The sequence below is a fragment of the Scyliorhinus canicula genome, chromosome 2 (genome assembly GCF_902713615.1).
Source record: "Scyliorhinus canicula chromosome 2, sScyCan1.1, whole genome shotgun sequence".
NCBI lineage: Eukaryota > Metazoa > Chordata > Chondrichthyes > Carcharhiniformes > Scyliorhinidae > Scyliorhinus > Scyliorhinus canicula.
Genome location: NC_052147.1, coordinates 200,981,245 through 201,007,504, shown reverse-complemented (window position 1 = coordinate 201,007,504; position 26,260 = coordinate 200,981,245). Strand labels below are relative to the sequence as shown.

The window sequence follows — 26,260 nt, the reverse complement described above, 5'->3', positions numbered from 1 at the left end:
CACAACCCAAAGATGTGCAGGGTAGGTGGATCAGCCACGCTAAATTGCCCCTTAATTGGAAAAACTGAATTGGGTACTCTAGAATTTAAATTAAAAATAACGGACTCTAAAATCTTACCAATGACCAAAGTCAGGCTAACTGGCCTATAATTTCCCATCTTCTGCCTCCCTGCCTTCTTAAACAGCGGTGTTACATTAACAAGCTTATATTCCAATGAATACAACACAAATATCAATGCTAAAGATTTACGGCAGCTTCAGTGAACTTCCTGTTTCAACTTAAAATCTTCGGGCGCGATCCTCCGCCCCCCACACCGGGTGGGAGAATAGCGGGAGGGCCTCCCGACATTTTTCACGCTCTCCCGCTATTCTCCACCCCCCCCCCCCCTCCACACCCAACCCATGCCACGAATCGCTGCTCGCCATTTTTTACGGCGGACGGCGATTCTCCGAGGCCGATGGGCCGAGCGGCCGGGCCGTCACGCCCGTTTCAACACGGCATCAAACACACCTGCTTGCTGCCGTCGTGAAACGGGCGGCAGATGCCCGTTTGGGGCATCTGGGGGCCCAATTGGCGTGCGTCCGTAACGGACGCACTCTTTTCCCTTCGCCGCCCCGCAACATCAAGCCGCCACGTCTTGCGGGGCGGCTGAGGGAAAAGACGCCAACTGCGCATGCGCGGGTTGGAGTTGTCCAACCTGCGCATGCGCGGCTGACGTCATCGGCCGCGTCAGCCGGCGTAACGCTTGACATGCGGCCTTGACGACCGTCGTCAAGGCCGCGCCGCCGTGATGCACGGCGCCACGCTCCTAGCCCCGCTCGGGGGGGAGAATCGGCCCCGGAAGTGGGCGTGAAGGCTGCCGTGGGTCACGGCCTGTCCCACGGCAGCCTTTACGATTCTCCGCATTGAGGGAGAATCTCGCCCTTCATGTTTGAAACACTAAAATGTGCCTCAGCAGAGGTTCTTCAAAAACCTGGCAATTTTATTTTACACTGATGTTTTTTGTATGGGATGATGACTGGAAGAAACAATGGCCTGAGTTTGGGGGAAAGTAATAATAATAATCTTTATTAGTGTCACAAGTAGGCTTACATTAACCACTGCAATTAAGATACTGTGAAAATCCCCTAGTCGCCACACTCCCACGCCTGTTCGGGTACACAGAGAGAGAATTCAGAATGTCCAATTCACCTAACAAGCATGTCTTTCGGGACTTGTGGGAGGAAGCCGGAGTGCCCGGAAGAAACCCACGTAGACACGGGAGAGCGTGCAGACTCCACACAGACTGGGAATCGAACCCGGGTCCCTGACGCTGTGAAGCAACAGTGTTAACCACTGTGCTACAGTGGTTTTCAATATTACTGCTGAAAACTATGGAACAGGCTTGTGTGTTTGTGAGTATGTTTGTGACTGATTTAATAAAATGAATACAGTTAGGCTGCAAGGGTCAAAACATCAATAAGTAGCAGGCGTGAAAACAAGTGGTTGAAATGGAAATGAACAGAGCTAAGCTGGAGTGTCATGGGGATAGCATGAATAGGAATTCACATTGGGCAGATATGGGAAGTGATTTAAAAATTAGCTGCTGTATTTCAAAAGGAACGTTTACAAGTGGGAGATTGTAACTGGGTGAGGCAAAGTAGTAAGTTTACTTTTATGATAAATAGTAGCCATAAAATAATATGAAAGGTTGGTAAAGGGCTATAGAAACTGTCGTGGGGACTTCCGGTGGCGGCAATGCGGAGCTAAGCCGCACGTTTGGCAGCTCCCGCTTTCGTAGGACTTGTGGGCTCTTCTAAGGGCCCCAAACGGCGCTGATTCGACGATTCTCGGTGTGTAAAAGGGTCTGGAGCAACACCCCCCGGGATTTATGGTGCGGACCCGGAGTGGGGCGAGGAAAAAAAAGGCAGCAGCTCCCCTGGAAAAGCGGGGGAAGGTGGACAAAATGGCGGCCGGTGGAGCCCCCGAGGATTGGAGGCAGTGGGCGGAGGAGCAGCAGGCGGCCCTTCTGCGCTACTTTACGGAGCTGAAAGTGGAGTTGCTGGACTCTCTGAAGGTTACGACAAGTAAGCTGCTGGAGACCCAGACAACCCAGGGTGCAGCGATTCTTGAGTTGCAGCAGCAGGCCTCTGAGAGCAAGGATGAGGTCTCGGCCCTCATGGGGAAGGTGGAGATGCACGAGGTGCTCCACAAAAAGTGGCAAGATTGCTTTGAGGAGATGGAGTTTCGGTCAAGGAGGAAGAACTTGCGGATCCTGGGCCTCGTGGAGGGGCTGGAGGGGTCGGACCTGCCGGCTTATGTGGCCGTGATGCTGAACTCGCTGGTGGGGGCAGGATCTTTCCATCTGCCCCTGGAGGTGGAGGGGGCCCACAGAGTACTGGCCAGGAGGCCGAAGGCGAATGAACCCCCGCGGGCGGAGCTGGTTCGGTTCCATCGGTTCAGTGACCGGGAGTGTGTTCTGCGATGGGCCAAGAAGGTGAGGAGCAGCAAGTGGGAGAATTCGGTAGTGCGCATCTACCAGGACTGGAGTGCGGAGGTGGCCAAGCGGAGGGCTGGGTTCAACCGGACGAAGGCGGTGCTCCACAGCAAGCGGGTGAAATTCGGCATGCTGCCGCCTGCGCGCTTGTGGGTCACCTACAAGGACCGGCATCACTATTTTGAGTCCCCGGAGGAGGCGTGGGCCTTTGTGCAGGCTGAAAAGTTGGACTCGAACTAGGGATTGGGGACTGTGGGGGGTTTTTTGTATCGCTGTTTATGCTGTTGCTGGCTATTCTGTTTTTTTTTCCTGCTTTCGGATGGTGTTGGTTATGGTTTTGTGTTTTAAGGGGGGTGTTGGGGTCTGTGGTTGTTCTTTTTTGTTTGTACGGGGTTGGTGGATGGGTTGGGACTGCTGTTTGGGAGCTACGTTGAGGGGGTGGGGTGGGGCAGTGGGAAAGCGCGGGTTTTCCTCTGGTTTCCCGCGCTGCGGGACGAGGGGGGTGGAGCTGGAGGCAAGGGGCGTGGATATCAGTTTCCGTTTTCCCGCGCTGGAGCGGTGCCAAGGAGCTGCTGCAGGGGGGGAGGGGTCACCCCATATCGGGAGGGGTCGGAGTTAGGGCAGGAGCTGCCGGGGTCAGCAGAAGTCAGCTGGCTCTCGGGCGTACTATGGAGGGGGCGTCGCAGCTAGGAGAGGTCCTAGCCTGGGGGGGGGGGGATACCGGGTTGCTGCTGGATTGGCCAGGGAGGAGCTGGTGCGGGTCGGTGGGGTCGGGGTGAGGTTCTATCGCCATTGGAAATGGGCCGAGTGGGGGGTGCTGGCCAGGGGCGAGCAGTCGATGGGCTATGGCTAGTCGACGGGGGAGGGGGGCGGTGTGCCCCCTGCTCCGGCTGATCACGTGGAACATGAGGGGGTTGAATGGGCCGGTTAAGCGGGCCCGGGTGGTTTCGCATCTGAAGGGGCTGAAGGCGGACATGGCCATGCTTCAGGAGACTCACCTGAAGGTGGCGGACCAGGTTCGTCTGAGGGAGTGGAGGGTGGGGCAAGTTTTCCATTCAGGGCTCGACGCGAAGAACCGGGGGGTGGTGATCCTGGTGGGGAAGAGGGTGGCGTTTGAGGCGTCTGAGGTGGTGGCTGATAGAGGCGGCAGATATGTGATGGTGAGCGGTAAGCTGCAGGGGGAGACGGTGGTGTTGGTAAATGCATATGCCCCAAATTGGGATGATGCGGGTTTCATGAGGCGTATGTTGGGCCGCATTCCTGACCTGGAGGCGGGGGGCCTGATCATGGGGGGGGGGACTTCAATACGGTGCTGGATCCCGCACTGGATCGTTCTAGTTCTAGGACAGGCAGGAGGCCGGCGGCAGCCAAGGTGTTGAGGGGGTTTATGGACCAGATGGGAGGGGTGGATCCCTGGAGGTTTGGGAGGCCGAGGGCTCGGGAGTACTCTTTTTTTTTTCTCCCACGTGCACACGGTTTATTCCCGTATTGATTTTTTTGTCCTGAGTAGCGGGCTGGTCCCGAGGGTGGAGGATGCCGAATATTCGGCAATAGCGATTTCGGACCATGCTCCGCATTGGGTGAATCTGGAGATGGGGGAGGTGCGGGACCAGCGCCCGCTTTGACGTCTGGACGTGGGGTTGTTAGCTGATGAGGAGGTGTGCTGGAGGGTCCGGGGATGTATTGAGAGGTACCTCGAGGCCAATGATACTGGGGAGGTCCGGGTGGGGATGGTGTGGGAGGCTCTGAAGGCAGTGATTAGGGGGGAACTGATTTCCATCCGAGCCCATAGGGAGAGGGGGGAGAGGAGGGAGAGGGAGAGACTGGTGGGGGAGCTGCTGAGTGTAGATAGGAGGTATGCGGAAGGCCCCGGAGGAGGGATTGCTGGGGGAGCGGCGTAGCCTGCAGGCCAAGTTTGATTTATTGACCACCAAAAAGGCGGAGACACAGTGGAGGAAGGCGCAGGGAGCGGTCTATGAGTATGGAGAGAAGGCGAGCAGGATGCTGGCGCATCAGCTTCGCAAGCGGGACGCGGCTAGGGAGATTGGTGGAGTGAAGGATAGCGGTGGGAATGTGGTGCGGAAGGGGGTAGAGGTCCATGGGGTCTTTAGGATGGGGGGGGGGGGGGCGGGGGGGGGGGGGGGGGGGGGGGGGGAATGGAGAGCTTTTTGAACAGGCTGCAATTTTCAAGGGTGCAGGAGGAGCAGGTGGAGGGACTGGGGGCGCCGATCGAGTTGGAGGAGCTGGTTAGAGGGATTGGCCACATGCAGTCGGGGTAGGCGCCGGGACTGGATGGGTTCCCAGTTGAATTTTATAAAACGTATGCGGACCTGTTGGGCCCCCTGCTGGTTCGGACCTTTAATGAGGCATGGGAGGGGGGAGTTTTGCCCCTGATTTCCCTGATCCTGAAGCGAGATAAGGACCCCTTGCAGTGTAGATCATTTAGGCCAATTTCACTGCTGAATGTAGACACCAAGTTGCTGCCGAAGATCTTGGCCACTAGAATAGAGGACTGTGTGCCGGGGGTGATACATGAAGATCAGACGGGTTTTGTGAAGGGGAGGCAGCTGAACACTAACGTGCGAAGGCTGCTAAATGTGATAATGATGCCGGCGGCAGAAGGAGAGGCGGAGATTGTGGTGGCATTGGATGCGGAGAAGGCCTTTGATAGGGTTGAGTGGGGGTACTTGTGGGAGGTGTTAGAGGTTTGGGTTTGGGAGGGGTTTATTAAATGGGTGAGGTTGCTGTACGAGACCCCGATGGCGAGTGTAGCGACAAATGGGAGGAGGTCCGAGTACTTCCGGCTCCACCGTGGGACGAGGCAGGGGTGCCCCCATCACCCTTGCATTTTGCGTTGGCAATTGAGCCTCTGGCCATGGCGCTCAGGGAGTCGGGGAGGTGGAGGGGTCTGGTGCAGGGTGGGGAGGAGCACCGAGTGTCGCTGTATGCAGATGACTTGCTGCTGTATGTAGCAGACCCGGTGGGGGGAATGCCGGAGGTGATGGAGATTCTTGCTGAGTTTGGGAGTTTCTCGGGCTACAAGTTGAACCTGGGCAAGAGCGAGCTGTTTGTTATACACCCGGAAGATCAGGAGGAGGGGATTGGTAGGCTCCCGGTAAAAAGGGCAGTGAGGAGTTTTAGGTACCTGGGGGTTCAGGTGGCTAGGAGTTGGGGGACTTTGCATAAGCTTAATTTTACTAGGTTGGTGGAGCAGATGGAAGAGGAGGTTAAAAGGTGGGACATGCTGCCGCTGTCGTTGGCAGGTAGAGTACAGTCCGTTAAAATGACGGTGCTCCTGAGGTTTTTGTTTTTGTTTCAGTGCCTCCCCATTTTCATTCCGAGGGCCTTTTTTAGGAGGGTGAACAGCAGCATCACGGGATTTGTTTGGGCGCACGGGACTCCGAGGGTGAGGAGGGTCTTTTTGGAGCGGGGCAGGGATAGAGGGGGGCTGGCGCTGCCCAACCTCTCTGGGTACTATTGGGCGGCTAACGTCTCGATGGTACGTAAATGGGTAATGGATGGGGAGGGGGCAGCATGGAAACGGATGGAGATGGCGTCCTGTGGAGGCACGAGCCTGAAGGCACTGGTAACGGTGCCGTTGCTGCTCCCTCCAACGAGGTACACCACGAGCCCGGTGTGGCGGCTACCCTCAAGATTTGGGGGCAGTGGAGGTGACACAGGGGGGAAGTGGGGGGCTCGTTGGAGGCCCCGCTGCGGGGGAACCACCAGTTTGTCCCAGGGAACATTGATGGCGGGTTCCTGGGATGGCACAGGGCGGGCATAAGGAAGTTGGGAGACCTGTTCATTGACGGGAGGTTTGCGAGCCTGGGTGAGCTGGAGGAGAAGTTTGAGCTCCCCCCGGGGAATATGTTCAGGTACCTTCAGGTCAAGGCGTTTGCTAGGCGGCAGGTGGAGGCTTTCCCTTTGCTGCCCCCGCGGGCTGTAAGGGATAGGGTGCTTTCGGGGGTGTCGGTCGGGGATGGGAAGGTGTCTGACATCTACCAGGTGATGCAGGAGGTGGAGGAGGCGTCGGTAGAGGAGCTGAAGGCTAAGTGGGAAGTGGAGCTGGGGGAGCAGATTGAGGAGGGGACATGGGCGAACGCCCTGGAGAGGGTGAACTCCTCCTCTTCATGTGCGAGGCTTAGCCTCATCCAGTTCAAGGTACTGCACAGGGCCCATATGTCCGGGACGAGGATGAGCAGGCTTTTTGGGGGTGAGGACAGGTGCATTAGGTGTTCGGGGAGCCCAGCGAACCATGCCCATATGTTTTGGGCATGCCCGGCACTGGGGGAATTCTGGCAGGGGGTGGCGAGGATGGTGTCGAGGGTGGTAGGGTCCAGGGTCAAGCCAGGCTGGGGACTCGCGATATTTGGGGTTGGGGTGGAGCCGGGAGTGCAGGAGGCGAAAGAGGCCTGTGTTTTGGCCTTTGCGTCCCTAGTAACCCGGCGGAGGATCTTGTTGCAATGGAAAGATGCGAGACCCCCAAGCGTGGAGACCTGGATCAATGACATGGCGGGATTCATTAAGCTGGAGAAGGTCAAATTCGCCCTGAGGGGGTCGGTACAAGGGTTCTTTAGGCGGTGGCAGCCTTGCCTCGACTTTCTGGCTCAACGATAGGGAACTAGGTCAGCAGCAGCAGCAACCCGGGGGGAGGGGGGGGGGGGGGGGGGGGAGGAGAAGAGAGAAGGGGGGGAGAGAAGGCGGGGGCGGTGGGGGGATTCGTTATATGCGTTGTTATGGGTTCCGGGGGGTGTTTATTATTGTTATTATTATTGTTCTGTTGTTATACATTTTTCAAAAATTTCAATAAAAATTATTTTTTTTTAAATAGAAACTGTCGTGGAAGATCAAAGAGAAAAAACTTTCTATAGAGAAATTGAAGACAATGAACGCAATCAATAGCCACATTGTGCCTGAAAGGCATTGCGCTGTGGAGCAACATGGCCAATAGAAGCCGGGAGCCCCGCTCCCAGGATCTATTTGGCTCATAACACCTTGCGAGATCTAATGTGATCTCGAGAGACATTGTGATGTGAATCCCAGCTCTTGTGGGCAGGATCACTTTTTGGCAAATCTGAATATTAGAGCGAGTCAGCTAGCCTCACCCTACTATGCAGTTTCCCAAGGCATCCGAGGCGTTGGGATCTATCTCCTTTGCATCAGAAACCTCAGGCGAGTCCGTTCAGTACTGGTCTCCATAAATGGGGACTAGGTGGAACGGCACTTGTGGGGGTTTCCCAGGGAATTGGAGGTGCAGAGATGCTTGCCCTCTGAGCACGTTGGCATCCTGGCACTGCCCACCTGGATAGAAGCCTGGCACTGCTGAGTTGCCCAGGTGGCATTTTTCACGTGGCGGCGATCGGATGGAGGGTCCTGTGCGGGTGTTTGAGATGTGCAAGGGGGCCCAGGGATCCCCTCATAATGAGTTGGGGCTTGGGGGGGGTCAGCGATTGTGTCAGCGGCTCCAGGCACCATTTAAAAATGGCATCCCAATCTCTCGCTACACTGAGGACTTCCTCGCGCAGAGCTCCACAATGCAGAAAACGGGGCTATATGTGGGCTTGGCCACACGTTCCCTGCTGAGGCACCCTATCTAACCAGGGGCGTGTTAAATAGTGGGGTGTTTCTCAGCGCTGTGAATACTGGGAAACACGTGGCTAAATACGCTCCCCATGCAACTTTTGTTCCCACTTGGTGAAATCGCGCTCGTGAATCGTGAATTATGTGTCCAGGAGATCCTGAAAAAACAGTGTGTGCTGGAGACAGACCTGTGAATATCAGCTGTCACCTCCCTCAGAGAACTGTGTTTTTGGCTGCAAGACGTTTGAGACAAGCTGTAGCTCAGTATCGAACAAAAGAGGAAGAAAAGCCTGTGGGAGGTTTCCCTATAGCAGAGCAGTGCATTTTTAATAGATTGAAAATCTATGAGGATTTTTACCATCAACAGAGGTGTTTAACTCTTTACTCAGACCAAAATATATTTTATGAAATGTTTGCAGAAGACTGTTAACTGTGCAATGGTGTTCTTGCGTCTTTAAGTGTTATTTTCTTTTTTTAATTTAATAAATATTTAAATGTAATATTTACAATCTTCACAAGTGGTCTGAAATTTACTTGTCCTAACTTTCGATACCTCCTCATAATATACAAATCGTTGTGGCAGCTTGTTCAAGTTTCCCTTTGGTATTTGGCCGGCCTGGCACTTACCATCTGCCATGCTATAACATAAAGAAAGATACTTCATATGGTTACAATAGGATTTGAATTTGAAGAAATGCATTGAAAGTTTGCCCAATTCAGTTCAGATGTTTAAAAAATTATTTTGGAACCACAAGTCAGCATAAGATTACACAGCACAAATACAGAGCACAAGTCAATCCAAGTTACTGAGAATGCCGATCAGGGGATAATGGCACTTACAAGCTTCAGAATTTCCTGGAACAGCGATGAATGTCATTAATTGCATTGTTTCATGCCCTGATGTAAGCCAATGGCTTATCCCATCTTTTTTCAAATATTCTTTTTAAATTTAGAGTACCCAATTCATTTTTTCAAATTAAGGGGCAATTTAGCGTGGCCAATCCACCTATCCTGCACATCTTTGGGCTGTGGGGGCAAAACTCACGCAAACACAGGGAGAATGTGCAAACTCCACACGGACAGTGACCCAGAGCCAGGATCGAACCTGGGACCTCGGCACCGTGACGCAGCTGTGCTAACCACTGCACCGCCGTGCTGCCTTGCTTATCCCATTTATATCAATTAACTAATTAAGCAGATACATGAATTTCAAATATTTCAATGCATATTAACTTGGACAATATTCAAGCACCCGAGCACCTTCTTTAAATAGGCATTGTGCTCTTTTCATATGCGATTTGGATAGGTTAAGTGAATGGGCTAGGGTCTGGCAGATGGAATACAATGTTGACAAATGTGAGGTTATCCATTTTGGTAGGAATAACAGCAAACGGGATTATTATTTAAACGATAAAATATTAAAATATTAAAGGGTTGTGCAGAGAGACCTGGGTGTGCTAGTGCATGAGTCACAGAAAGTTGGTTTACAGGTGCAACAGGTGATTAAGAAGGCAAATGGAATTTTGTCCTTCATTGCTAGAGGGATGGAGTTCATTTATTTTCAGGGTTGGGGGAATGGGGACAAATGAGAGCATGCAAGTGCAGGCCAGTTCTGCTTTGCTTCTCTTTGTGGCAAAGCAGAACTGGCCTGCACTTGCATGCTCTCATTTGTCCCCATTCCCCCAACCCTGAAAATAAATGGGGCAGCACGGTAGCATGGTGGTTAGCATAAATGCTTCACAGGTCCAGGGTCCCAGGTTCGATTCCCGGCTGGGTCACTGTCTGTGCGGAGTCTGCACGTCCTCCCCGTGTGTGCGTGGGTTTCCTCCGGGTGCTCCGGTTTCCTACCACAGTCCAAAGATGTGCGGGTTAGGTGGATTGGCCGTGATAAATTGCCCTCAAGTGTCCTAAAAAATAAGGTTAATGGGGGTTGTTGGGTTACTGGTATAGGGTGGATACGTGGGCTAGAGTAGGGTGATCATTGCTCGGCACAACATCGAGGGCCGAAGGGCCTGTTCTGTGCTGTACTGTTCCTGTTGCCATCAGTCAGTCCTGACAAACCGAGAAGCTGTCTCAGGAGGCCAGACAGTCACTTTAACTTCCTGGAATTAATCACGAAACCCAAATTCCAGCCAGCCCCATTCCAACCCAAAAAAATTATCTTACATTCTTTCACTGATGCAGTCAGTGTCCTACACTATTCACACAATTTGCACTAAAATTAACACATAATAATCAATTTTAGCTCAAAGAAAAATGCACATGTTCAAAAAGAGTACATTTTCGGCAATTCAATCATTTAAGTGCATTCATCTCAAGGCTCAAAAGGTCCTCCTGACGCTGTCTTGTCCTAACCCCAGCCTGCTCGCTAATCCTCCCATCCCCTTGAATTTTTCATGAGGGGTAATATTTATTGGAGTCTTTTTATTTGTTAGTTGTGCTATCTTATCTATTTAAAGAAGGAAAGCTTAAAAATGTTCAATACAAATGGTACTGTTGCTCGGTCACTGCATCACCTAATAAAGGCCCTCAAAAACTAAAAGGTAGTCCTTAAAATCAAATGTTTGTCCCAGAGAAAATAAAGCTAGGCAGTTTTGTTCCTTCAAAATAAAATCCTTAATTCAACTACGTCATTATGCCTTTTACTCCAAGTGACTGCAATGAAAAAATTAACATAAATCCAGGAAATTTGCGATTGCCATTTGGCCATGATAATCCAGTTTTCATGGTTCTGCAAAGGTATTGGCACAATATTGGCAAGGATAATTTCCTGGGGCTTTTGTGTTGAAAAAAATATATAGACATGCCAAGGACATCCTGGGCCATTGTTATAAGATAGTGGGCGCAATTCTCCGACCCCCACGCCGGGTGGGAGAATCGCGGGAGTATCGGGCGATTCCCGCCACGCCGCCCAGGCACCCGCACGCGATTCTCCCACCCCCACCAAAATGGCGTGCCGCGTTTCGCGACAGGCCGCTCGGAGAAACGGCGCTCACCGTTTCTAACGGGCGAGCGGAGATTCTCCGGCCCGGATGGGCCGAGCGGCCTGCCCAATCCGACGGGTTCACGCCGGCGCCAACCACACCTGGTCGCTGCCGGCGTGAACAGCGCGCAAATGCTGCATGTGCGGCCTGTGGGGGGGGGGGGGGAAGGAGGATCGACTACCAGGGGGGTGCTCAATAGGGGTCTGGCCCACGATCGGTGCCCATCGATTGGCAGGCCAGCGTCTCTAAAGGACGCACTCTTTTCCTCCTCCACCCCGCAAGATCAATCCTCCATGTCTTGCGGGGCGCCCGCGGGGAGGACGGCAACCGCGTACGCTGCCGGCCGTGTAATTTACGCGGTGCCGCTTTGACGCGGCGCCAAAGCCCAGCGTGCGTCATTGACGCGGCGCCACTCCTAGCACCCTGGGGTTGGAGAATAGGGGGCGAGGAGCGGCCTCCGACGCCGGAGTGAAACACTCCGGTTTTCACTCCGGCGTCGGCACTTAGTTTCCCGATGGGAGAATTTCGCCCAGTGTTCTTCACAAATAGCAACATTTTGTTCTGCTCTGAACCCTTTCCCTCCCATCCAAACCATGATGAGGTTATCCTTGTCCTCATCTTTCATTGGTTGCAGCCTTAGTATTCAATACCATTTCTGCTAAATCCAGCGTGATATCACCACCAAACATATTTTCCCCTGCCCTCTCTTTCAGCAATCTTAAGGGACCACTCCCTCCATGGCACCCTAGTACACTCTTACCACACCTCCTTCATTCCCTCCAGTACAATTCCAGGTAAATGCAGGAGATGCAACCTCTGTTCTTTCACCTTCTCCCCATAAAAGACTCTAAACTCTCCTTCCAAGTGGAACATCAACTTAATTGCACTTAATTGCACTTCGCTCCATTTTGAAAACTGTATCCACTGCTCACAATATGGTCTTCACTGCACAAGGGAGATCAAATGCAGGCCAAATGCAAATAATGACCGCTTTGCAAAACAGCTCTGTTCAGTCCGCAGTCCATATGACCCTGAAATTCCTGTCCCTTGTCATTTCAATTGTCCACCTTGCTCCCACTCTGATGTTTCTGCCCTTGGCCTGCTACAGTGTTCGAATGAAGGTCAATGCAAAATCAAGGAACAGGACCCAAGCTGGGCACTGCAGCCTTCTGAACTCAACACTGAGATCAATAATTTTAGATCGTACCTCTGCCCTCATCGTGTTTGTGGGTTTATTTTTGGTTCAACTTTCTCTCATTTCTTTCACCTGATGAAGGAGCTGCGCTCCGAAAGCTAGTGATTCCAAACAAAGCTGTTGGACTTTAACCTGGTGTCGTAAGACTTCTTACTGAACTTCTGTGTAGGTACAGTAAAGATCCACGGGACTCCACCAACACCCACGACCCCCAGGTACTCCCGCACAACCTCTCAACTAACCACCCATAACCCCCCCCCATGGGATTCCAGCCCAACCACATGGGACTCCCCCTCCCTTTTTCATAACTTTTTTGAGTTTAGCGATTACAGAGTATGGAGAAACGAAATAGATACTTACCAGCCACTATGACACTGTCATTACGTGCTGGACCAAACTTTAATGTCATCTCATGTTTGTGCTTGTGAACAGCCAAGTGATCCTCATTCGTGAAGCGCTGCAACAATAATTCAATTTATTTGGACCATAATTCACAAATATTAACATCAATAGGCTCTATTAATAATGTTGTACATATTTTTTCATATTTTTCCCTTTAAAACCACACAGTTTCTACTGAGTCAGTCTCTACCGTGTAGTACTATACTCCGTATGCTTCACCCAATGTCTATGTCCATGTATTTACATTGCTTTTATCGTATGGCCTAAATCTAAATCTAAATCTAATCAGAAAGGAAAAATCAATAATTTTCACACCAGAAAATAATACTCAAAATTTCAAAACTGGGCAGGCATAGTGTTCCTATTTTCTACACCAGTGTTGTTGTGACATCTCTGAGCAGGTCTACCAATTAAAAATACATTTATTTATATAGCACCTTCAGGGTCACAAAGCATCTTAAGGCACTTTACAGCCCATTAAATGCTTTTTGAAGTATAGATATTGGGCAAAATTGTCCCCACATTTTGGGTGAGAATCACGGGATGATTCCCGCCTGGGCACGATCCAGATCGCAATTCACCCACACTTACCAGTCATTTTTCTGGAGCGTGGGGAGATTCTCACTGAAAAATCCCATGCTTAGGGCGGGATTTAACGACTGTTCACGCCAGTGGAATATTCCAGTCCAACACCAGCACATGGGTTTCCCGGGCTCATGGGGTGCAGTCAACGGGAAATCCTGTTTGCAACTGTGGGACTGGTAAATCCCGCTGGCACGTCACTTCTGCCACCGACAAACACGCGGCGGGTTGGTCAGTAAATCCCACCTTTAGAATTCTTGTCTGGAGTGGGGAACTAAAGGTGCCGGCAAGACTGGCGCCTCTGAAATTGGGGTGCTCTTTTTAAAGGGTTCCCAGATCTCAAGATTAAGTTGAAGGTCCCCCACAACCCCTATCACAGACATAGCGACCCCCTGCAGGCATGGGCAACACCTCAACCCTTGAGTACGGACGGGCAACCTCCCTCCACCCATGCACTCCCCCCCCCCTCTCCCATCACTAACTGTCCGCGTCACCACCACCCCGAATACCACTCAGGCAGGAGAGTGACCCGGCCTCACTCTGATCCATCCTCGTAGGCAGCGGGGCCTCGCGCCCCCTCCACCCCCAACTTTAAGGCGATCCCCCCTTTCAGTTCTCCCCCCTTTCAGGTAATAATTTTTTTAATATAAATTTTAAAGTACCCAATTATTTTCTTCCAATTAAGGGGCAATTTAGCGAGGCCAATCCACCTACCCTGTGCATTATTTGGGTTGTGGGCACGTGGCCCACGCAGACACGGGGAGAACGTGCAAATTCCACACAGACAGTGACCCAGGGCCGGGATCAAATTTGGGTCCTCGGCGCCATAAGGCAACAGTGCTAACCAATGTGCCGCCCTCCATTCAGGTAATAATAATCTTTATTAGTGTCACAAGTAAGCTTACATTAACACTGCAATGACGCTACTGTAAAAATCCCCTCGCCTGTTCGGGTGCACTGAGGGAGAATTCAGACTGTCCAATTCACCTAACAAGCATGTCTTTCGGGACTTGAGGGAGGAAACCGGAGCACTCGGAGGAAGCCCATGCAGATATGGAGAGAAGTGCAGACTCTACACAGACAGTGACCCAATCCGGGAATCCCCCCATTTCAGTGTAACCCCTTCACTCCCCCCCCCACCCTTCACACATTCCTTCAGGCCTCCCCCCTTCAGATCCCTTTTTCATGGGCATGGCTCCCCTCAGATCGTGCCGGGGACTGCCGTTCGGGCATATCACATGTGGCTCGGCGCCCAGTGCAAAGTCAGCTTTTGGCCTAGCCGAGCGAGATCAGCACTGAGCGCAATGGGGTATGGAAATGCGCCTGGAATGGAAATCCGTTCATTAGAAATTGGATGACACCAACCAAAAATTACATCCCCAGTACTTTTCCAATCATCACTCAGCAAAGATTGCCATCCCAGCGATTTTGAGTTGCACTGAAAACTAGGTATTAAATAAGGAAAAGCAATATTTTAACTGGGTATTACCTAGTTCTAACTTACTAAGTGTAAACTACTTTTGTTATAACATGTAAAGGCAGAAATTAGAAGGCTCAAAGCCAGAACATGCACGTGTCATAGATTAAGATACAATATGAGAACTCCAATACTGCAGGCTCTCAAAAATGTTAAACAAGGTTCTGCACAAAAATGGAAAACTTCACCATTTTTGCCCTGTACTAGCCTATTTAATGTAGTACCAGGTACCTGAGAGTAAATCACACTGCCAAACTACTTTTACGTTTTGAAGGTTCATGCATACACTTAAGCATACAATTGCACCAAAAAATGGAATTGAGCAAAAAATGTTGTATTACCTGGCCACATCCAGGAGCAGTACAAACAAAAGGTTTGTCATCACTCATGTTCAGTAGATCTCGCTTCACCTGCATCAACAATTAAATGCATAATTTAAAAAAACATTCCAAAGAAAACCTCTTCATCTCATTACTGTCAAATTATGGACACATTATGTGGAGGTCATGTTGTAGTTGTTGTCACTGGACTAGTAATCCAGAGACTGAGGGCAATGCTTTGGAGACCTGGGTTCAAATCCCACTACAGTTGATGGTGGAATACAAATTAAGTCATTATCTGGAATTAAAATTCTAATGATGACTGATGGATCTCTGTGTCTATTCAGAACCCTGGATATTGTTATCCCTTCTTAGTTCCCAAATAACAGAGATTCCAGACTGCGCCTCTTGGTAAAGTTATCTGAAACTTTATTCGTCAGCTTTAGGTCTACTAATAAAGTCAATTTTTGAATACAAAGTTAGGAAGTTCCAACTAGCCCTGCAACAAGCTAGTCAGATCGATTGTCTTTAGCAAATACAGTGGTTGAGTTCTAAAATACAACTCTGATTTCTTCAGATCATAATACACAGTACAAAACGAAACAAAAGAAAAAATGGAGATTTGCAAAGCAAGCAAGAGAATAGGTTTCAGAGATTAGGTAAGAATGATTCCGGAATAGACAAAGCATTTTCTCATCCCGACAACTGGTCTTTTAAGGAGATTATTATCTTTAAAGTTTCGTCCTCTTTACAATTGTGATTGATTTTAACTAATTTATAATTCACTTAATTCGACCAAAGTGTCTGTCTGTCAAATTTAAGAGATAAACGATTTGCTGTAATTTTCCATGATGGTCTGAGTGAAATACATTCCCCACAAGAAATTATCACTATGGGCTGACTAGCCGTCACCATCGAAACGGAACTGGGATGTCAGCCCAGTTTTCCATAACAAAAAGGGTCTTTTCTGCTATTTGGCCTTGCACTCGCTAACAGTCTTAAACAACTTGCAAAATGTGAACATTGAGTCTTATCTGATTAATTCGAAGGAATTCGAAGCTGGGTGGGGAGGAGGTGCTTTTTAACACTGGTGAGTGACTGGTAAGTAGTTTTTCTTTTCATTGTCTCATTTATTTATTTTTATTTTGAAATTCTAGTTGTATAAGTTTACCTAAGGTTTAAGACATGGCAGGAGATCCCAGTCCCATGTCATGCTCCTCATGTGCGATGTGGGAGCTCAGGGACACATCCACTGTCCCTGGCTCTTTCACGTGCAAGAAGTGTGTTCAGTTGCAGATCCTGTTAGATCGCTTGACGGCTCTGGAGCTGCGGATGGACTCACTTTGGAGCATCCGCAATGCTGAGGAGGTCATGGATAGCACGTTTAGTGAGTTGGTCACACCGCAGCTGAAAGTTACTGAGGGAGATAGGAAATGGGTGACCAAAAGACAGAGCAAGAGTAGGAAGGCAGTGCAGGTGTCCCCTGTGGTCATCTCCCTGCAAAACAGATATACCGCTTTGGATACTGTTGAGGGAGATGGCTCACCAGGGGAAGGCAGCAGCAAGGTTCATGGCACCGTGGCTGGCTCTGCTGCGCAGCAGGGCAGGAAGAAAAATGGCAGGGCTATAGTGATAGGGGACACGATCGTAAAGGGAATAGACAGGCGGTTCTGTGGACGCAATCGAGACTCCAGGATGGTATGTTGCCTCCCTGGTGCAAGGGTCAAGGATGTCTCGGAGCGGCTGCAGACATTCTGGGGGGGAGGGTGAACAGCCAGCTGTCGTGGTGCACATAGGCACCAACGATATAGGTAAAAAACGTGATGAGGTCCAACAAGCTGAATTCAGGGAGTTAGGAGCTAAACTAAAAAGTAGGACCTCAAAGGTAGTAATCTCAAGATTGCTACCAGTGCCACGAGCTAGTCAGAGTAGGAATGTCAGGATAGATAGGATAGATGCGTGGCTCGAGAGATGGTGCAAGAGGGAGGGATTCAAATTCCTGGGGCATTGGGACCGGTTCTGGGGGAGGTGGGACCAGTACAAACCGGACGGTCTGCACCTGGGCAGGACTGGAACCGATGTCCTAGCCCCCCTAGAGCTAGAGCTATTGGGGAGGGTTTAAACTAATGTGGCACGATGATAGGAACCGATGCAGGAAGTTGGAAGGTAGTAAAACAGGGACAGAAGCAAAAGGAAGTAAGGGGGAAAGTGCAAGGCAGAGAAGACATAGTCAAAAATCAAAAGGCCGACAGTACAAGGTACAGTGACTGAGGGGAGCTCAGTGAATAGGCCCAGTAATACTAAAAGGAATAAAACTGGAGATGTTAAGATTGAAAACAGAGTTTAAAAAACCAACAAAAGTGTACTTTACCTGAATGCTCATAGTATTCGGAATAAAGTAAATGAGTTGATGGCGCAAATCATCGTGAATGACGATAATTTAGTGGCCATTACTGAAACATGGTTAAAGGGTGGTCACGACTGGGAGTTAAATATCCGAGGGTATCAAACTATTCGGAAGGACAGAGTGGATGGTATGGGAGGTGGTGTAGCTCTGTTATTTAAGGATGACATCGGGGCAATAGTAAGGGATGACATCGATGCTATGGAGGATAAGGTTGAATCCATTTGGGTGGAAATCAGGAATAGTAAGGCGAAAAAGTCACTGATAGGAGTAGTCTATCGGCCACCAAATAGTAACGTTATGGTGGGGCAGGCAATAAACAAAGAAATAACTGATGCATGTAGAAATGGTACAGCAGTTATCATGGGGGGTTTTAATCTACATGTCGATTGGTTTAACCAGGTCGGTCAAGGCAACCTTGAGGAGGAGTTTATAGAATGTATCCGCGATAGTTTCCTAGAACAGTATGTAATGGAACCTAGGAGGGAACAAGCGGTCCTAGATCTTGTCCTGTGTAATGAGACAGGATTGATTCATGATCTCATAGTTAGGCATCCTCTCGGAAGGAGCGATCACAATATGGTGGAATTTAAAATACAGATGGAGGGTGAGAAGGTAAAATCAAATACTAGTGTTCTGTGTTTAAACAAAGGAGATTACAATGGGATGAGAGAAGAACTAGCTAAGGTAGACTGGGAGCAAACACTTTATGGAGGAACAGTTGAGGAACAGTGGAGAACCTTCCAAGCGATTTTTCAGTGCTCAGCAAAGGTTTATACCAACAAAAAGGAAGGACAGTAGAAAGAGGGAAAATCGACTGTGGATATCTAAGGAAATAAGGGAGAGTATCAAATTGAAGTAAAAAACATACAAAGTGGCAAACATTGGTGGGAGACTAGAGGACTGGGAAATATTTAGGGGGCAACAGAAAGCTACTAAAAAAGCTATAAAAAAGAGTAAGATAGAGTATGAGAGTAAACTTGCTCAGAATATAAAAACAGACAGTAAAAGTTTTTACAAATAAATAAAACAAAAAAGAGTGGCTACGGTAAATATTGGTCCTTTAGAGGATGAGAAGGGAGTTTTAATAATGGAGATGAGGAAATGGCTGAGGAACTGAACAGGTTTCTGCGGTCGGTCTTCACAGTGGAAGACACAAATAACATGCCAGTGACTGATAGAAATTAGGCTATGACAGGTGAGGACCTTGAGAGGATTGTTATCACTAAGGAGGTAGTGATGGGCAAGCTAATGGGGCTAAAGGTAGACAAGTCTCCTGGCCCTGATGGAATGCATCCCAGAGTGCTAAAAGAGATGGCTAGGGAAATTGCAGATGCACTAGTGATGATTTACCAAAATTCACTAGACTCTGGGGTGGTCCCGGTGGATTGGAAATTAGCAAATGTGACACCACTGTTTAAAAAAGGAGGTAGGCAGAGAGCAGGAAATTATAGGCCAGTGAGCTTAACTTCGGTAGTAGGGAAGATGCTGGAATCTATCATCAAGGAAGAAATAGTGAGGCATCTGGATAGAAATTGTCCCATTGGGCAGACACAGCATGGGTTCATAAAGGGCAGGTCGTGCCTAACTAATTTAGTGGAATTCTTTGAGGACATTACCAGTGCAGTAGATAACGGGGAGCCAATGGATGTGGTATATCTGGATTTCCAGAAAGCCTTTGACAAGGTGCCACACAAAAGGTTGCTGCATAAGATAAAGATGCATGGCATTAAGGGTAAAGTAGTAGCATGGATAGAGGATTGGTTAATTAATAGAAAGCAAAGAGTGGGGAAAAATGGGTGTTTCTCTGGTTGGCAATCAGTAGCTATTGGTGTCCCTCAGGGATCCATGTTGGGCCCACAATTGTTCACAATTTACATAGATGATTTGGAGTTGGGGACCAAGGGCAATGTGTCCAAGTTTGCAGATGACACTAAGATGAGTGGTAAAGCGAAAAGTGCAGAGGATACTGGAAGTCTGCAGAGGGATTTGGATAGGTTAAGTGAATGGGCTAGGGTCTGTCAGATGGAATACAATGTTGACAAATGTGAGGTTATCCATTTTGGTTGGAATAACAGCAAATGGGATTATTATTTAAACAATAAAATATTAAAGAATGCTACTGTGCAGAAAGACCTGGGTGTGCTAGTGCATGAGTCACAGAAAGTTGGTTTACAGGTGCAACAGGCGATTAAGAAGGCAAATGTCCTTCATTGCTAGAGGGATGGAGTTTAAGACTAGGGAGGTTATGCTCAATTGTATAAGGTGTTAGTGAGGCCACACTTGGAGTATTGTGTTCAGTTTTGGTCTCCTTACTTGAGAAAGGATGTACTGGCACTGGAGGGTGTGCAGAGGAGATTCACTAGGTCAATCCCAGAGCTGAAGGGGTTGGATTACGAGGAGAGGTTGAGTAGACTGGGACTGTACTCGTTGGAATTTAGAAGGATGAGGGGGGATCTTATAGAAACATATAAAATTATGAAGGGAATAGATAGGATAGATGCGGGTTGTTTCCACTGGCAGGTGAAAGCAGAACTAGGGGGCATTGACTCAAAATAAGGGGAAGTAGATTTAGTACTGAGTTTAGGAGGAACTTCTTCACCCAAAGGGTTGTGAATCTATGGAATTCCTTGCCCAGTGAAGCAGTTGAGGCTCCTTCATTAAATGTTTTTAAGGTAAAGATAGATAGTTTTTTGAAGAATAAAGGGATTAAGGGTTGTGGTCTTCGGGCCGGAAAGTGGAGCTGAGTCCACAAAAGATCAGCCATGATCTCATTGAATGGTGGAGCAGGCTCGAGGGGCCAGATGGCCTACTCCTGCTCCTAGTTCTTATTAATTCACAAGTAGTCAGCTATTTCTCACTCTCATGGTTAATATATTTTTATTTAGTTAATTACTCTTAAGGATTAAAGGATTTTTCCAACCAGGATTTCTTCATTAAACCTTTTATCTATCTTATCTATAGCTAACCAGAAATTCTGATTTCTATCAACGACCATGAAACCATTCTCAATTGTTGTAAAAATCCAATTGGTCTGGTAATATCCTTCAGGAAAGGAAGTCTGTGGTCTTTACCTACATGTGACTCCAGATGTACAGCTGTTGCTGACTTTGAAATGCCCTCAGAAATGGCCGAGCAAGCCACTCAGTTGCCTCAAACTGCTAAAAACAAGACAATAAGAAATGAAAGAGGACGGACCATACACCATTGACCGAGGCACCGGAAACAATAACTGCAAACTCAGCCTTGTTGAAACTGTTAAGCCCTTCTTACTAACATCTGGAAGTCTGTGCTAAAATTGGGACAGCTGATCACAGACTAGACAGGCAATAGCCTGATAGAACATAGAACATAGAACAGTACAGCACAGAACAGGCCCTTCGGCCCTCGATGTTGTGCCGAACAATGATCACCCTACCCTACTCACCCTACTCAAACCCACGTATCCACCCTATACCCGTAACCCAACAACCCCCCATTAACCTTACTTTTTTAGGACACTACGGGCAATTTAGCATGGCCAATCCACCTAACCCCCACATCTTTGGACTGTGGGAGGAAACTGGAGCACCCGGAGGAAACCCACGCACACACGGGGAGGACGTGCAGACTCCGCACAGACAGTGACCCAGCCGGGAATCGAACCTGGGACCCTGGAGCTGTGAAGCATTTATGCTAACCACCATGCTACCGTGCTGCCCCTGATATACGCATACTCAATGATACATACATTACAGACAATGTATCAGATAGCACCATCACAATTGCAGGGTATGTCCTATTCTATCGGCAGAACAGACCCAGCAGAGGTGGCAGCAAAGTTGGGAGTTGCCCTTGAAGTCCTCAACATTGATTCCTGGCCCCGTGAGGAATTATGGCAACAGATCAAAGATGGGCAAGGAAAGCTACAGCAGATTACCACGTACTGTCCCCCCTCAGCTGATGAATCAGAACTACTCCATGTTGAACACCACTTGAAGGAAGCACCGAGGCTTGCACGGCTGCAGAATGTACTTTAGGTGGGGGACTTCAATGTCCATCACAAAAAGCGGCTCAGTAGCACCATTACTGACTGAGCTGGCCATTTCCTAAAGGACATAGATGCTACACTGGCCTTTGGCCGGTGGTGAGGGAACAAACAAGAGGCTGAAACAAAGTTGACCTCATTCTTGCCACTGCTTCCTCAGTGTTTTGCTTTTGTAGTTAGTTGAATATCCCTACTCATTTGGAAAACAAATTTTGAGTTCTATCAAGATGGGTTTCAAAGTTTTCAGTCACCAAAATTCTGAGTTCTGTCAGCCACTCTTTTGCAATTGCAGAATGTCTTTGTCGGAGTTAGCTTGCAAATCTCAAAAACAAATTATGTTTATCTTGCTGTTAACCCAGAGCAGCTGCTGGATCCAATCTGGCAAATCAATTTTATTAAAATTGTAAGATGTAAGGCGACGAATGTAGGTTTATCTTCAACATCAATAGATTCTTGTGGCGGGTTGGTGATGGCACTTACAATCAAAGGCATTGTAATATTGGCGTAATATCTAATATTTTTACTATAAAATCATACCAGTATAAGAAACTGTCTGGCATTCAAAAGAGTATTAAGTGATGGAAATTTAGGATTTCTGATTACTGAACCACAGTTGGATTTTGGTGTAATTTATATCCAGTGGCACTGTGGTTAGCACTGCTGCCTCACAGCACCAGGGACCTGGGTATAATTCCAGCCTTGGTCACTGTCTGTGTGGAGTTTGTAAATTCTCCCCGCATTTGCGTGGGTTTCCTCTGGGTGCTCTGGTTTCCTCCCACAGTCCAAAAATGTATGGGTAGGTGGATTGGTCATGCTAAATTGCCCCTTAGCGATCAGGGATGTACAGGTTAGGCTATGGGGTTACAGGGGTAGGGAGGGGTGGTTGGGTGAATGGATATGGGTAGAGTGCCCGTTCGAAGGGTCAGTGCAGACTCGATGGGGCGAATGGCCTCCTTCTACACTGTAGGAATTCCACGATATTTAAATGGTAATGTCTACTTCAGTTGAAGTCACATTTAAGATAAATCTACTATTAGTTATCTTCTAGCTCTAATCCACGGTCCACTTTAATCTGAGACAACTAATCAAGTTTATTTAAAAAATTAAGTGAACATTCACAACTATAATGCCAGGATGGCCTAATAATTTGAAGACAGCAGTGGGTAGGTACAGAGATCCCTCATTGGGCAGTTGGGAGCTGGTCTAGCTTGTGGCACAGTTGGCCACTCCACAAAGTTATGAAGCTGACTGATGATCAAAGATCAGGCTTGGTGTCCAGCAAGGAAACAATGAACAAGGAAATACATCATCTGAGATATTTGGAACGGTTGGTTAAATAAAAAGTCAAACCTAGAGAGAGAATGACCTCTAAATTAAATTTTTAGAATGATCTGGTCAGAAAATTGCATCTCAAATGGGCTTGGTGTTGGTGTTGTCGTTTGCTTGAAGCAAGCAACAACGCCAACACCAAACCCATTCGAGTATTGCCCACTGTAATTGTTTCTCCGGCACCCAAATGTATATTTACCTCCCCCCCCAGTCTCCATCCCCCCCCCCCTCTTCACCAACAGTCGCCCACTTATGTGTTGTAAATAATTTTGCCAGGTGTACAGAGTTGCTGCTGTTGAGCTGGTGCACAATATCCTACCAGTTATTCTATCTTATTTTTTATTGTTTTTTTATTATTTACTATTTTCTTTTCTTTGGTATGTTTGGGTGTGACCTTCTCTTCTATATATGTGTGTATATATATATATATATGTCTCTTATTCTGTGTACATAACGGTAAATATACTTTGTTCAAAAACCCAATAAAAAACATTTATTTAAAAAAAAGAAAATTGCATCTCATTGATTAATGTGGAAATGTTGGTACTTTGAATGTTACATGGGTGATACAGAAATAAATTGAACTGAATTAGGATTCACTATAAATGTTACTCTATTATTTCATATTGTTTGTAAAACAAAATAGCTTTAATAAATTTTATATATAAATATTTATTGGCCTTTTCTCCTACATGCGTTAATTAGTCTATCTTTCAAATGATTGGAGGGGTGCATTTGTAGGCACAAGCAACATTATAGTACAGGGTATGCTGTTCACACAACAATGAATGATTTGTTACAGCCCTCCCAAAGTCATGCTATCAGATTACTCTGCGTGGACAGTAACAATAAATTTTGGATCATAATGGGTGCAAACCAAGAGAATATGTACTGCAGGCCTGAAATGTGTGGCATGTGTTTGCAGCTGTTACTTTTATAGGATGCCTTGGAAGAGAAGCAATTCATTCCAAGAAAGTTGATTTGTTTTTCAATTAGGATTTTTTGGTTTTTAGTAGGGTTCTGTTTTCTGCAGGTAGGAGATAGCCTGCTGCTGATCCTTCAGGCAGTGACGAATTGTGGATGACAACACAACAGTGCTGGCCAGATATTCCATGCAAGAGATTTAAATCATACCAGCAAACAAATTATGTGTAAGATGCTGGAACACAGCAGGAGCATCACACAGTGCAAAATAATCGGACCTGTAACAGAAACAATCCAGAGCTGGAGAAAATACTGTAGTGAGCCTAACTGCCACGATGTACTGTACTTGTAAATATCCAGAAACTAGGGCTGGAATTTTACGAGCCTTTGGGAACAGGGTGGAATCTGGGAAGACAGGCAAAATGATATGGAAAGTTATCGGGTAGCATACCTGACACCTTCATGCTGTCATGCCATTTTGCCAGCAGCAGGAAAGGTGCCAGGTGACCAACCACCCCACAGTCCAATTGGGCCACTTAAGCAGCCAATTAAGGGGCTTTTCTCACCTCTGCTTTGTCCATGGAGGGGCACCCCAGTATAAATGGCCACCCCTGTGGCATCTGCACCCCTACCTTCAATGGCCACAACATACCTTGACAGGGCCTTTCTTTTTTTTTTAAAGGCATTTTATTCCAAATACATGTAACATCAACAAAGTACAAAATACACAGTCCACCGAATCATAATCCACAGTTTGTACAACTGTTTCCCTTTTAACCATCCCCGCAATGAACAGCTCCTCAAATGTCGTCATGAACGACCTCCACCGCACCTCAAAGCCCTCCTCTGACACCCTCAACTTAAACTTAATCTTCTCCAACCGGAGAAATTTGTACAAATCCCCCAGCCAAGCCGCCACCCCCAGTAGCATGTCTGATCTCCAATTTAACAGGAACCTTCGCCGAGCAATCAGAGAGGCGAAGGCCACATCACCGGTCTGCTTCCGCTCCTGGACATCCAGCACTTCCGAGACCCCAAAAACCGCCACCATAGGATCTGGCTTGACCTCCACCCCCACTATCCTGGATAGCGTTCCAAACACCATCTCCCAATAACTCTCCAGCTTCTCGCAGCCCCAGAACACATGCGCATGATTCGCCAGTCCCCGCCCACACTTCATGCACCCATCGGCCACCCCCTATGGGCCACCTTGAACCTCATGCAGGAGGAGGTTGAGTTCACTTGCAGCATCCCCTCGCACCACAGCCCCAACCTATTTCCCTCCCCAACACTTCCTCACATTTACTCTTGTTCCTCACCACCTGCTCCCCCAACCACCCGATATGCCCAGTCCTGTCCTTCCCCCAAGTCATCAGGAAGCAGCAGTTGCTCCAACAACGTGTACTCCGGTAGCTTGGGGAACGCCCTCCACACCTTTTGTGCAAAGTCCCGCACCTGCATGTACCTAACCTCACTGCCCCTCAGCTACTCAAACCTCTCCCACAGCTCATCCAGTCCCACAAACGTCCCCTCTGAGAACATGCCCCAACACACTCCAGCCCACCTCCCTCCACTTCCCATAGATCCCATCCATCTCCCCCGGCTTCAACCTGTGGTTCCCACACAGTGGCGTCAGCACCGACATTTTTTCCAACTTAAAATGCCTCCTCAACTGGTTCCAAACCCTGGTTCCCCTGCAGGCCTCCTCTTCCAAACTGACCAGGCCCCCACCTTCATCTCAGCTTTGCCATGCAATAATAATGCAGCAGGTTCGGGAGCTCCATTCCCCCTTTCTGTCTCTGCCTCTGCAACAGAGCGCTCTTCACCCTTCGCACCTTCCCCGCCCGTATAAACTCCAAAATCAATGACTCCACCCTCCGGAAGAAGGTCTTAGGGAGAAAGATCAGGAGGGTCTGAAAAATAATCAGGAAGCTTGGCAGCATGTTCATCTTTACCGCTTGCAACCTCCTTTCAACGTCAACTGCAAAGTATCCCACATCTTAAAATCCCCCTTAACCTCCTCCACTAACGCTGTCAAATTCCACCTGTGCATCGTGGCTCACTCACGTGTCACTTGAATCCCCAAATACCTAAACCTCTCTCTAGCTAGCTTAAACGGTAGTTCCCCTAAATTGACATCCCATCCCACTGCATTCACCGGAAACACCTTGTTCTTCCCAACGTTCAGCATATACCCGCAGAAGGTCCCAAACCTCTCTAACAGGCCCATGGTTTTGCACATACTCTCCAGTGGATTGTCTGCATACATCGAGACCTGGTGCTCCATGCCCCGCCTCACAATCCCCTGATACTCAGCAGACCCCCAGAAGGGCCAACGCCAAGGGGTCAATTGCCAATACGAATAACAATGATAACAGCGGGCATACCTGACAAGTTCCCCTGTGCATCCCATATCCCAGTGAACTCATCTCGTTCGTACGCACACCTGCCACCGGGGATGCATACAAAAGACGCACCAATGCCACAAACTTTGACCCAAACCCAAAATTTCAAACAAGTACCTCCACTCCACCCAGTCAAAGGACTTCTCTGCATCCA

At 48.4% G+C, this 26,260-nt stretch overlaps 1 protein-coding gene across 9 annotated transcripts in view; it reads right to left on the bottom strand.

The window, feature by feature from the left end:
* atf2 (activating transcription factor 2) overlaps positions 1-26,260 on the bottom strand; it is a 226,610-nt gene that overhangs the window by 153,469 nt on the left and 46,881 nt on the right. For 6 of the 9 annotated variants that reach the window (XM_038789357.1, XM_038789351.1, XM_038789354.1 and 3 more), the window contains 2 exons: positions 15,039-15,107; positions 12,597-12,693 (listed from right to left, as the gene is read on the bottom strand). In XM_038789357.1, the coding sequence (XP_038645285.1) occupies positions 12,597-12,693; positions 15,039-15,086 (145 nt within the window). In that variant the 5' untranslated portion in view covers positions 15,087-15,107. Of the gene's footprint in view, positions 1-12,596; positions 12,694-15,038; positions 15,111-20,495; positions 20,837-26,260 lie in introns of those variants that run through there. The other 3 variants (XM_038789356.1, XM_038789358.1, XM_038789352.1) reach the window with 3 other exon arrangements.